Below are 12,778 nucleotides of genomic sequence, written 5' to 3'. Positions count from 1 at the left end.
GTGATTTCTCCGTCTGTGCAGAGGAGGAACCTGTAGCAACTTTCTTCACTGGCTTTCTGCTTTCTGCTCCTTCTTAGGAGAATTGGCATGTCTCTAGTCTGGGGAGGCCAGAGGTGGAGAAGAAATGGTGACAGTGAGGGACGCAGACACCTGGAGGTGACATTGGACAGCTACAGGAACCAGGGAGGTGTGGGAGCCTGCTGGCAGCAAGAATGGGGACTGTGAGGCTCAAAGGCTGTGCAACAGAGGGGTAATTCCCTGCAGGACTATAAACAGAAACTCCAGTGCAGAGGGCTGGGCAGGGGGAGGTGTGGAAGGGACTCTGTTGGGAGCAAAGCTGGGTCTAGTATTCATTAACATCTGCATGAATGATCTGGCAGAAACAATAAACAGCACACTGATGCAGTCCCTGGCGAGGCAGGCAGGGAGCCAGGGCCAGATTCTCAGCTCTGCTACAGCAGCACAGAGAGACCATAAAGCTGGTTAGGCCAGCTGCGACACCAGCATCCTTCCTGCTGACAGAAGTGGGGGAGCAGCCCCTGTGCCTGCACCATGGCTGCCACCAGTGCCATATGAGTGCATCATGTTCAGTGCAATGCAGGGAGAGTTACAAAATGTTGTAGTAGCCTTGATCAGCAGGAAATCCATTAGCGCTGGGAGGAGTGGGCTGAGTAAGGAAAACAACAGGGATGAGTGCCAAGAAGCTCTTAGAAAAAGGGAAGTCCTACTGCTGCGTTTGCCCTTGGTGCGCCGCAGCCAGGTCCCAGGGAAGAGGGGTTGGAAGAGCTGGGTTGCACAGCCAGGGTGGTCCAGCAGCTCTGCAATGCTGGAGCTGTACTGTGACTGACAGCACCCCCAGGAGCAAGGCTGCAGTGTATGACCTGATGGAGAGGATGGCAGAAACACCATCTAGAATGAAAAGGGAGGTAGGGAAGAGCTAGGGTTTGAACAGTCCTGGTGACTGGGTGATGGGGACTCTCCAGTCTTTCATACAGGTGTGAAAGAGCTGCAATGAGAATGCCATGCCTGCTCTCTAAGCTATACGCTGTTTCTCTGCTGCCATCCCTGCCTGCCAGGGCGACACTGGTCCAGAGGCGCTTAAAGAGATCTCTCTTCCATGGAGAAATCTTGTGTTGTGCACTGTAAATCCTGGTGTCTGCAGCTCATGGTGAGCAGCACATGCCTACATGGCCCACGGGGTGCTGTGAGAAAAGAGCTGCTTGGCTTTCCATATAAAGACCCAATTATTACTAGGCAGGGCATAAAGAGGAGGAACAAGTCTGATTACACAAAGGCAAAAGGCGTCCCCATCGGCAGTATTAGGAAATGGAGTTGCAAAAGGAGAAATAAACAAACCCCAATGCCTAAGTTGCTTGACAGCATAAGCTTTATTCCCAGCAGCTCCCTGAGGTCACTTGAGTACTTTCAGTTAGTGATCCTGAGAGATCAATGCGATGTGGCTCAGCAAGTGCCTGGGGCTGCCACAGCCAGGACATGCCTTTCAGATCTGAATGAGCCCCACACAGGAGGCAAGCAGAAGAGAGGAGAAAGAATTTAGGAAGGTACTGTCGATGGCAAGCCTGCAGTCTGCATTGCTAGACCACCACGAGTGGTCTACATAGTGCTCACAGTAGGACAAAGGCTCCGGAGTGAATACACTGTGTGCAGTTAACAGTCCTGATGATGTGAAACCGGCAAGGTTTTCCTCTTCTTTTAGAAAAACTGATGAAGAGCAGAAGCCAACCAGGTAGGAAGGGATATGCCAAGTGGAGGATTATGACTCAAATGTTAAGTAGGGCTGGCGGGGAGATATGAAACACCCCACAGCAGAAGGTAGGATGGGTGGATTAGTCTGTCAGGCAAGCAGTGCCCTGTTACACAAAGCGAAGAGGTGGGTTTTGGTGGGGAGGAGAGATCAGAGAGGCTCAAGGAATGATCTCCAACAGCTGAAGCTGGCAGTAGATGTTCTCCGGGGAAAGCCTCTAGAGTTGTCTGAGGTCCTGAAACACTCAGAGAAGAATCTCATATTGAAGTATTATCTAAAATTACATTTTCCTGTTTCATGCTCTGTGTTCCAAACATTGTAGTCTATTGTTTAACTGTTACCTCAATTAAGCAAGCTAAACTCATTCTTTATGTTTAAACCTTGTCCTGCAATAACGGCAGCGTCAACCTGAATTGGACATTGCCCTGTGCTGTATGCCAGGCTCTGTCTCAGTGACTGGAGATGGACGTCTTCAGGGCCATTCTAACCCAGTCCTTGGGCCTGTCCTTCAGGACATAGTGGGATTGAACCTGGGATGCCACCTTTCTCTGGGGTCTGCTAAACAGGCTAGATGATGAGCACAGTTCACAAACCTGGAGGTTTGAAGCATGTAGGACTGTGTGCATGCTGTCCCACTGCACAGGCTGTCCTTAGGCAGGTGACACTGAGCTGTGCTGGTGAAACCTATGCACTGCCTGATGGTGGAGATAAGATATGGAGAGGGGAGGAGAGCCCTGCCTGACACACAGCAGCACGGGCTTTGCGCACCTTTCACTGCTGAGTTATTGCTCCTGAGCTGTTGTACCACCCTGCACACTGCAATGGCTCAGATACACAGAGCGTGTCAGTGTCACTGCAGGCTGGCAAGACTGGACCAGGACCACTATACAATGTAAGGATGGGCTCTGCAGGGATGCATTGCTCCTATAGCTGGGACCTGCTGTGCGGGAGGCTAGGAATGGTGTCTTGTGAATGCACAGGTGCAAGAGGGAATTTCTCCAGACACAACCACCAGTTGAGTTTGATGAGGTGTTAATTAGTGCATTCATGCAGCCTGAGCTGTTGGAGAGCAGACCATGTTAGCTACCTACTGCGTCTGTGGGTACAGGAATCCCAGAACTGCTTGGGATTTGCTTGGGAAAAAATTGTGAGATTCGAAGGAATTAACATAGATTTTAACAGCAGATCAGGAATCAGACACAAAGGTTAATGCACGGCTGAATCACACATTCAGTGCTGGAAGGGAAGAAACACAAGGGAAAGCTATTAGGAAGAAGAGATGCTAACGTGTTAAAGCTTGGACCATTGGCACAAAACTTAAACCAGCATGTCTGGGCAGATTTGGCTGGGTGTGCTCATGACCTGTTTTCCCTCAGCTTGTGTTGCCTAGTTTTTGCCACTGGCCACTAACACGCATTGGGGTGTTAACTCGACCACAGCAGGAGAAGCAGTGGCAGGAGGATAAGGACTGGCAGGCACTTGTGTCCATGCTAGGCTGGCTGATGTTGATGCTCGGTGGCTACTTTGGTTTCTGAGCCTGCTTGAAGTCACCAGAGAAGTGAAAATCTTCCTTGTGTGAAGCTGTAACGTTTACCTACCTCCTTATCTCCCCAGCTCTCAGAGCCACCAGACCTGCTGCCTCCTCGGGTGTCTGCCTGCTCTCTTCCCAGCCTCCTTGGCCTGTTCTTACGCTGCTGTCACCACTGCACCTCTGGTCAGGTGGCAGCAGCAAGCGAGGTTAGCTCCCACATGCCATTCCTCACCTCACAAGGCAAAAGACTTTCTCGTCCTTCATGATTTTACTCCCTCCTACCCCTGGTTTGTAATACCTGCGGGGAGTTAACACCCATGTGGGTCACTGGCTCCTTTTGGTGATGGTGTCATTCCACAGTGATCTCTGAAAGGAGCCCATACAGCAGAGGAGGCATGTTTTTCAGTGCTGATGAAGTCTTTCCTCCCTGCCAGCTGCAGACACGGCAGGGTCAGAAGGGTCCATGAAGATGGTGTCTTGGTTATCTGTGGGCAGCCCAGGTAGAGGTCAGGCTAAAACCTGTTGCAATCCTCAGCCCTGTTCTCTGCATTCGTAAATTAAGCCCAAGCCCAGGTTTCTGTCTTGATATGCATGTGTAGAGAGGTGTTAACTTATAGCTCATGGAATGTCACAGGCTGTACACCTGGGGTTCAACACAACCAGAGGGCTAAGCAAAATCAAGGTGCTAAAAATGGGGTAGTATTTTTATGATGACTGCCCATGCCTTGTGTCCATGAAGAGGGTTGTGGCTGTCAAGCAGCACACATCTGTCAATCCAGGCACTGCTTTTTACCTGGGACTTGCTCTGGAGTAACGGTGTGTAGACAGAGCTTTTTTGGTTAAATTCAAGTAGGGAAGAGAAACAAGGATAGCCTGGAGCAGGTGTTATTCAGCAGAGGGAAGGTCTCTGGACGGGTTTCAGGAAGATGTGGTATTTGTCCAGTCCTCCTGCTGACAAGGACTTCTGCCCCATTCAACACAGGGACTTGTAAGCACTGCAATTTTAGAAGCTCTGTTTTTGGTTTTTTACTTCCTTTAAAAAGTACATCCTTGCTGTATCGGTCTACGGCTCTTTAGTGATGCTGCAGAGGTCAGTACGTCTCAGTCAGCAGAGCCAGAAACTTGACCTTATGCAAGCTACCACAAGGCTGGAGGCGCAGACTGTACTGGGACACTGAATATGTCCACAGCAAGAATTCTGTGCAAAAAATCAAGCTACAAGACAAGCAACATTAAACTAATGATACAAAGGGAGGAGGAGGTCACTGCACCATGAACTCAAGCTCTGGTAGCACCAAACTTACAACTGAATCCATTCATAAATACATTGAAATGAGGTGTGAAGGATGCGATGAGGCATTCTGTGGTTGGTTATATAGCAGGGTCAAGGATCTGAGGTATAAGCAAAAGATTTAGCTATTGCTGTCTCAGGAGGAAAAAGTTAAGAAAGTTGTTGCTGAAACTTGATCTGGATGGCTGAAACACCAAAATCATAGTCACCTGTGTAGGAAGAAAAAAACGAGCAAGAAAAGACATAGATGAGATTATGCCACTGTATAAGTACATCAGAAAGATGTAATAGAACCAGGAGGGTTCCTGAAGTGCTGATTACCAAGGCTGGGCAGTCTGGAACATATGATCATAGAATAATTAGGATTCTTTGCTAGAAGGCTTGTACAGCCCTGGTTGGTTGCAGAAAGGTGATGCTGAGCAGAGAGAGAATACGCTATAGCTGTGAGTTTGTACATAGTCCCCACCAGGCTCTGCTCCCCAGAGTGATGCAGGTATTTGATTGTCCTACTGGAACATGAAGAAGTTAGTAACTGAAACCTGTGCTTTAGTTCTCCCTCACCAACCAATTCAGACATGAGACAAAGCTATTTCTACCCATCACTGTTAGATCAAAGGGCATCCCCCAGCTCTGGGGATCTACCATGGCACCACAGGCAGACCACTGCTGCATTTGGGGCTTGGGTAGGTCCATTTGTTCTTGTAGTACTCCAGGGAATGCAGATGAAATAATCCTTGTTTTTGAAGTCCAGCACCCAGGAGTCAGCCGATGATGATAAACCCCCTGGGAGCCCGTGCAATGGTAACTTGTCTCCTTGTGCAGCTGCATGCTTTGTTACATGATCCTTTTTTTATTATTATTATTCCAAGGATGACAATCTGCCATTACCTGCATGGGAAAGAGATTTCCAGACGCAGACGGCTCTTTAATGTACCTGGAGTAAGTCTAGAAAGTTCCAGTGGCTGAAAGCTGAAGCCAGACACATTCAGATGAGAAATAACATACTTGGAGGCTAATTAACCATGGGAGCAATTTGTTTCAGGTTACAGTAGGTGCTGCATGACTGGCAAGTATTGAATCAGATTTATTTCAGACATGCCCAAACTCAAGTGAAAGCTGTGGCTATGAGAGATACTGAGGGAGATGTCAGATTTGAGCCGTGGTTTCCAGTACAGTGTTTGGGTGTCAATAGCATCTTGTTATATTGCAGCTCTCCTGACCCACTCTCCCACAGCTCATTCCTGACCTGTAGGGTGCTGTCCCACCTTGTGCTAGCATTACCATTTCTGGGACAGAGCTGTGAACTGTTTGGGTGATTGAGCAATGTTAAATAACATCTTAGTGATTATTTAAAAACAAGCTTGAGCCTCAGTTCTAGCTCAATACAGGGCCCCACATGTAGTAATGCTGGCATGGGATGCTGGCACACCAGGAGCTGTAAGGGTAATCATCCTCATCATAAGGGTAATTATGTCTCATCCTCAGTATTACAAACTCCCAGCCTGAGGTTCTTGTTCCTCCATGCACCTCTGATTTGTTCTGTTTTCCTACCTAGAGATGATCCCCAGCAGATCTTGGGGACTTTTACCTTTGCCCAGGTTTCTGATGTGTGGAAGTCCAGCCAGGGATACCCCACAGGCTGCCACCCATCTGAATTATGGGGCATCACTATAGTAGTTGCCCACATTGACTGCACAACAGGGGCTCAGCTTGTCCCACTGATCCTGTGGGGGGATTTGCTACACATTGGTCAGAGAGGGCCCAAAGAGTAGGAAAATGGCAGATTTACTGCCCCAGCCCATCTGTGCAGCACATGTACAGGGATCTGAGCCCTCCCGGAAGCATCTGTTTTGCTCTACCTGCACCACACTGCACACATGGACATCCCGCAGTCCAGGAAATCCCAGACAAAAACATGCCAGTGCTGGTCATCGGGACTGTATGGATCTCCACTGGCCTTGACACCTGTGGCTTGAGCACCACAGGTGTTACAGGAATAAAGGGGATTAGTAACATCTGTATTCCTAGACTGAGGATATTCAGATACCTGTGCATCACTGCATGTTCACCCACGCTGGGCTTTCATCTCTTGCTCATGCAGTACCACTTGTTGGCTGTTGAGCTGCTCCAGGTTCCCTTTGGAGGATACAGGCCAGTCATCTATGATGCTCCTGGCACAAGTTTACCATTAAGGCAAGGCCTGAAATTTTACCAGGAGCTTTTGAACTTCATCCTGGAAAAATCTCAAGAAAAGGAAAAATAAAGAAAGGAAAAAAGAAAGAAAGAAGAGAAAGGAAGGAAGGAAGGAAGGAAGGAAGGAAGGAAGGAAGGAAGGAAGGAAGGAAGGAAGGAAGGAAGGAAGGAAGGAAGGAAGGAAGGAAGGAAGGAAGGAAGGAAGGAAGGAAGGAAGGAAGGAAGGAAGGAAGGAAGGAAGGAAGGAAGGAAGGAAGGAAGGAAGGAAGGAAGGAAGGAAGGGAAAAGAAAGAAAAAAAAGAAAAGAAAAAGCAAAAAGAGAAGAGAAGAGACGAGAAAAAGAAAAAGGAAAGAAAAAAAGAAAAAATGAAAAGAAAAGAAAAAAGAAAAGAGGAAAAGAGAAAAAAAGAAAAGAAAAGAAAAGAAAAGAGAAAAAAGAAAAGAAAAGAAAAGAAAAGAAAAGAAAAGAAAAGAAAAGAAAAGAAAAGAAAAGAAAAGAAAAGAAAAGAAAAGAAAAGAAAAGAAAAAGGAAAGAAAAGAGAAAAAAAGAAAAGAAAAGAAAAGAAAAGAGAAAAAAGAAAAGAAAAGAAAAGAAAAGAAAAGAAAAGAAAAGAAAAGAAAAGGAGAAAAACAGACAGAAAGTAAAATTTGGCCTAGATATTTTATGTTAAAATTTTAAAATGACCAGAAATGATTTATTTCGCTCTTATGCAGACAGAAGAGGAACACTAAAGCAAGCCAAGGCCTTTTCTGTCCTGCTTGTGGTCTGCCCAAGCGACGCCTGTGTCCTAGAACAAATTTTTCTCAGAGTTTTTTAACAATAGATCAATTAATTACTTCCTTGAGAGATGGAGATGATGGATGTCCTGCTTCTGCTGCTCCAGGGATGCTGGAGTTATACCAAGGTTTTGCTTTGCTTGCAGTCCCTGCTCAGAAATTGCTGTAGCGGGTGTGCTTGCAGCAGGGCTGTGCGCACTGTGGAATTGGTGAGGAGAACTGGAGGGCTTCCTTCTCCAAGCTCAGTCTGCTCATGGCTTTGGAGTGTGAGTGGAGAATTGCAAGCTGAGTCTGAAGAGGTGGTTTAGTAAAGTCTGAGACGGTTCAGTTTGCAGCCAGAACATAAAGAATTTGAGGTTAGAAAGCAAGCTGGGCTAATCTTCAAACTCAATTGCAATATATTGATCTTCAAACCCAATATGGATTGTGTTCATAATTTCAGTTTAGCTCACTTTTTACCCTTCATTTTAGGCATAAATCCATGTACCGTGCATTTTAAACCTGGGAGTTGGTTTTTTTTTATCCTTTTGGCATATTTCTGTACACTTAATGTTATAGAGCAGCAGCCTGTTATAGAACAGCAGCCTCTCCATAGCAATATTTGCAAAACCCCCTTTTCGCCTGCTGACTGGTGTGAGCTGTGGGGAGCTCTCCTTCTGCCTGCACTGGAGCCAGTCTCTTCACCCTGCTCACCCGGGGAACAGCCGTTCCCAAACCACCTCCCTGGCACTGGTCTCCTGGGACTGACCCTCCGGAGAGATATAAACCCATTTCTGAAAGGCAAGCCTGGGAACTGAAGCTCACAGCACTGCCAGGCAGTAGAATCAGGGATGTACCAGAGCTAGGAGGTTATACAGCATGTTATTGTTTTTTCCATTTCTAATTGTATCTCTTCCCTCTCTGTCTGCAGGGATTTATTACTGCTGCCTTTGCCAGTGTCCTCTTATGCTTCACAGGGTCCAGCTGCCCTTTTGTCCCAGTTTATAATTGACCATTGTCATTAATTTAAAGTCAGAATGATTGTTTCCGAGCTATATTTAGCCCCACATTTTCTGCTCTTGTTTCAGACCTTATTAGAGGCTTGTGGCTGGAAAAGCTTGCTGCTTATCCCTGCCATGACAATTAGTCTGATAAAGGTCTCATCTCTCCTCACAGACATCCCTTTTCTTCCCCACCCTCAGTCATGGGGCTGCCATGGGGGACTTGGGGTCAGAGAACTCAGCACCACTCATTCCTATGTTCCAGTGCAGTTAAGACAGTGATTCCTTCCCTGGGTGATTCCTGCTGTGTTCCTGGGAACCCTGTTCATCAAAGAGCAGTCTGAAACAATACAACGCCAGTTTCTTTCTCATCACATTCACTTGCTCAAGCCACTGTCACCTGTGTGTGCATATATTATCACTTCCAAGAAGTACCAGCTACACAGCGCACATTATAATACTGAACAGAAAAGTATGCCTGTCCAGCTGGTGTGTGCCTTTATGTGTTTCCATATCTGTGCCCTTAAGCGTAAGTATACAGTAACTGCTTGGGCTTCCTCCTGGGAGCTGCAATTTTCCAAGATGAAGTTTAGACCATCTTGGATGGCAGCAAGGCTGTGCTAGAGGCTGCTACAGTGATTGTATATGGTACCTAAGACTAGGAATTGCTTTGGTTTTGGCATTGGCAGCGTGAGCAAATACATCTGTGTAGCCTCAAGTCTGACTCAAACAGGAGCTGTCTGGAAGAGGTGTATTTTCTTTAAGATAGTTGGGTCACAAACCATCAGGAGACTAATACATATCTATAACTCACTGTAACCTTGCGCATGGAAGCTTTGCTGGGTTTTATTTCCATTTTCTTCCATTTTTCCAGTCCTTGCTTGAATCGGTCAAGGGGTTCCTCAGTTTAAATGCATGTTGGGTGAAGAAAAGTCTTCTTTTAAGATGGACACTTGAAATAAATCACTATTGAGAACTGTTGCAGTCATAGAACTAAGTATGTACCCCAAGATCTTGTTCCTGAAATGCTGTTGTGCTTCAAAAGTTTTCCCTGCCTGCCCCAAAATGATGCTCAGAGCTCTGCTGCCAGTTGGGTTTCACTCCGTTATTCTCAGCTGTCCTTGCCACAAGCATTTGTTTTAAGTGTAATTTATTCCCTCCATTTAAGGCTGAGAAGATTTCATTAAAAAGGGCCTGTGAGTGAGGTGACCACCTTTGTAATCCTGTGATGTAGGATGCACCCTGGTTGTTTTAGGACATCCCCTGTGACTACATTGGGCTCATATGGTTTCTTCCTCTGTTTCCTATAGGTTTATGAAAGTGGCTGGCAGCACGGTGGATGCTGTTACCTGGCAACAGTAGGTATTCACCATTCCTTCTACTTTTTCCAACACTAATTGCAGTGATCAGACGATGCTGGGAGCAGAGCTGATGTGCTCTCTGGGTGTGAAAGGGGCAGATGTGTGACTGCCACCTCCTCTGTCCTCCTGCTCCATTTAAATAGGGGGAAGAGGCTCTGTCTCTCCTTCTGGAGCCTCTTGGAACAAATACAGGAGGGAATGTATTAACCTTTACCACTGCAGCTGAGACAGAGGCTAAAAATACCACTGCCTGCACGCCTGGCCTTTCTGATTGCTGGAAACAAAGCCCTGCATGGCACCGCCAAGTGCAGCTGGGCGGACGGGCAGCTCCGGTGGTGTCTGTGATGGAGACAACAGGGAAGCAAAAGCCATGTCTGACAGATGTATGAGACTATCTGAAAGCCCTTTTCCTTTCACCCCAATCTGCACCCCATGTCTTTCCATGACCAATGGCCCGAAGCTTAACTTGTATGGGCTAGAGGAGGAAGAGGCAGATTAGTCCAATGGTAAATGCATAATGCCTCAGTCCCCACTCTGTTTTGCAAAGGTCTGGGATGCCTGTAGACACACTGCTGCCTTATACTGCAGATGGAGCCCCAAGAGCAGATGTCACCATTGACAGGGTGATGAACATCCAAGAGCCAGGCCCAGCTGGGGCTGCCAGAGAGATGCCGATACCTGATTTTCCCCCTGGTTCTTACCTGTTTTGCAGTTTAGAAGAGCAAAGCAAGCTCTGAGCTGTAACATTGCGTGTGACAAGCACCGAAAGTGGAGGAAAAATTTCTATTTGGGGTAAAAATCCGTAACCATCTTCTTCCTCTTTTGCACACTGTGGCCAGAGGCAGGGTCCCAGCAGGCTGTGGCTCTCTGCATTGAGAGCTAGTGCAAAGGCAGTGTGCGAGCACAGCATTGACCACCAAAACTGATAGAAAAAGGGTTTGTGGGGCGGGCAGGATTCTTTCCTGCCACACAGGACACCTTTCAGAGACAGGCATTCACTGGAGCAAAACCCACGGTGAGTCCCTGCACTGCTCCCCAAAAAAAGTGGATCTGCTCTGACATGGGTTAAACTTCCCATGCGGCACACTGGCTTTGAGCATGGGAGCCGGGTTCTCAGGTCCAAGGTGGGCTTGTGTGTGCTGCCCACAAGGCTTGTTCCTGGACCTGGTCCTTCACAATGACTTTGTGGGGAGCTCAGGTTGCTGAAGTATGACAGCATGATTTGTAAAGACCAGTTCTTGTACAGCCCAGCTGGAGACCTGCTCTTAAAAACAGCCTGGTGGGTTTTAGGACATGAGCTTTTCTTGCAAGCGCACCCACCGTCTGTGTTGGTGTGTTAACCTTGGAGCCTCCTGCAGAAGCAGCTCTTGGTATCCCAGAGTGGGTTATCACTGCAGGAATGACCAATATCCAGGAAGTCCCATTCCTCAGGAAGCTCAGCTTGACTCACTCTGCATGCTTGGGTGTTTGGCTCCTGGGGCTTCCCCACCAGGCAGCAGCAGCTCACTGCAATGCGGGCAGTGGGGTAGCATAGCATTTGGAGCGGGATTTGTGTTACTTACAGGCTCATGCTGTGCAACGATGATCTATGTCTCAGCTGGGAGTTTGCTATTCATGATTACATGATGTGCTGATCACATTTACTTAGTCCAGGAATTTGCTTTCTGCAACAGGGCTTGATCGTTGGGCCAAGCCCTTGGATAAGTTGAAGGAACAAACTTCCAGGCTTCAGATGCGGAGTTTCATCTGGTGTGCAGGGAATCTTCCCTCATGGCTGCTTTGGAACTTTTTCTTACAGGATCAGTGCAAAGTGCTCGGTGGCTCTGGTGCTGAGCAGCTGTACTGAAGCAGCAGCCTGGGAGTGGGAGATGCAGCTCCCAGTGAGGGCTGGCAGAGCCGAGATGCTGCTTTACTGATCCATTTCCACTGCAGCATAGGAGCTGCTTCTCCCCCAGACCGGGTTTGCAGCTCTAGAGATTGCACCCCTATGCATTTGTGAGGACTGGCAATGGCCACAGCTCCGAGCTGGGCTTCTGTACTGTTTATGAATAAATGTCGAAACAGTGTCTCATCCCTCTGCTCCAAACAGCAAAACAAAACAAAACAAGGTCCTTTGTATCCAAGAAGAAAATTATTAGCAGGAAACTAAACTGCTGTCTAACTTCAAGTATGAATATTTCTGTTCCAAACCCTAATGCTCTCCTGGGATATTGGTTATAAATTTGTCGAATCTGTTACTCCTTTGAAAAGGCTGTCCTTGATCCAGAAAGGGAATTGAGAAGGGAATACATAGCAGGGATCCCTGGTCTCTGTGTGGAAACAGAGTGTATCTGAAATACATCTGACAGAAAAGTGACACTGGGTGGGAATAAGCAGCCAGCTTTCTGAGTGTGGTTTCACTGACATACGTAACTCAGCACGTGTGTCTCCCACTTCAGCAGTAACGTGTTGCTGGAAAGGGATGTGTGAATGGCTTCAAAAGTTCAGGGAATTTCCACTAAAGGAGGGAGTGGCGGGTGGGACTGACAGTGGCTCCAGGAGCTTTAGCTTTTCCCTGATGATTTAGTTACCTTTGGTTATGAGCAAATGCTCAGTCTACTGCAGACCCACTCAGCCTTTGAATGCAGGCTTCCACTGCTCAGACACCTCACCACAGCCATCTCTCTGCCTGGCACTGCTGTCCTCACGCATGGCGCTTAATCTGGCAGTCATGCCCAGTTCCACCCCAGGGTATGCTGTCTGTGAATACAGCTGGTTCCACATCCATCCATCTTGTGCACAGCTCCAACTTCAACGTATTTAACTAGCAAATCCTTATGCAATGCTGCCTCTGAAGCACAAATCCCTATTAGTTACAGGGAAGGTAAACGTTTGCATCTT

General features: G+C 47.4%; 1 protein-coding gene across 2 annotated transcripts in view; it reads left to right on the top strand.

Annotated features, from left to right (window-relative positions):
• The window catches only part of HPSE2 (heparanase 2 (inactive)), a 110,020-nt gene that overhangs the window by 73,240 nt on the left and 24,002 nt on the right, over nt 1-12,778 (top strand). For both annotated transcript variants that reach the window (XM_061459038.1, XM_061459037.1), the window contains one exon: nt 9,848-9,895. In XM_061459038.1, the coding sequence (XP_061315022.1) occupies nt 9,848-9,895 (48 nt within the window). The remainder of the gene's footprint in view (nt 1-9,847; nt 9,896-12,778) is intronic.

This window comes from Pezoporus flaviventris, unplaced genomic scaffold (assembly GCF_033815535.1).
Source record: "Pezoporus flaviventris isolate CSIRO_AGI_PZ_B2104156 unplaced genomic scaffold, CSIRO_AGI_Pfla_v1 ptg000029l, whole genome shotgun sequence".
In the NCBI taxonomy this organism is placed as follows: Eukaryota; Metazoa; Chordata; class Aves; order Psittaciformes; family Psittacidae; genus Pezoporus; species Pezoporus flaviventris.
This window is presented reverse-complemented; position numbering and strand designations above follow the sequence as displayed.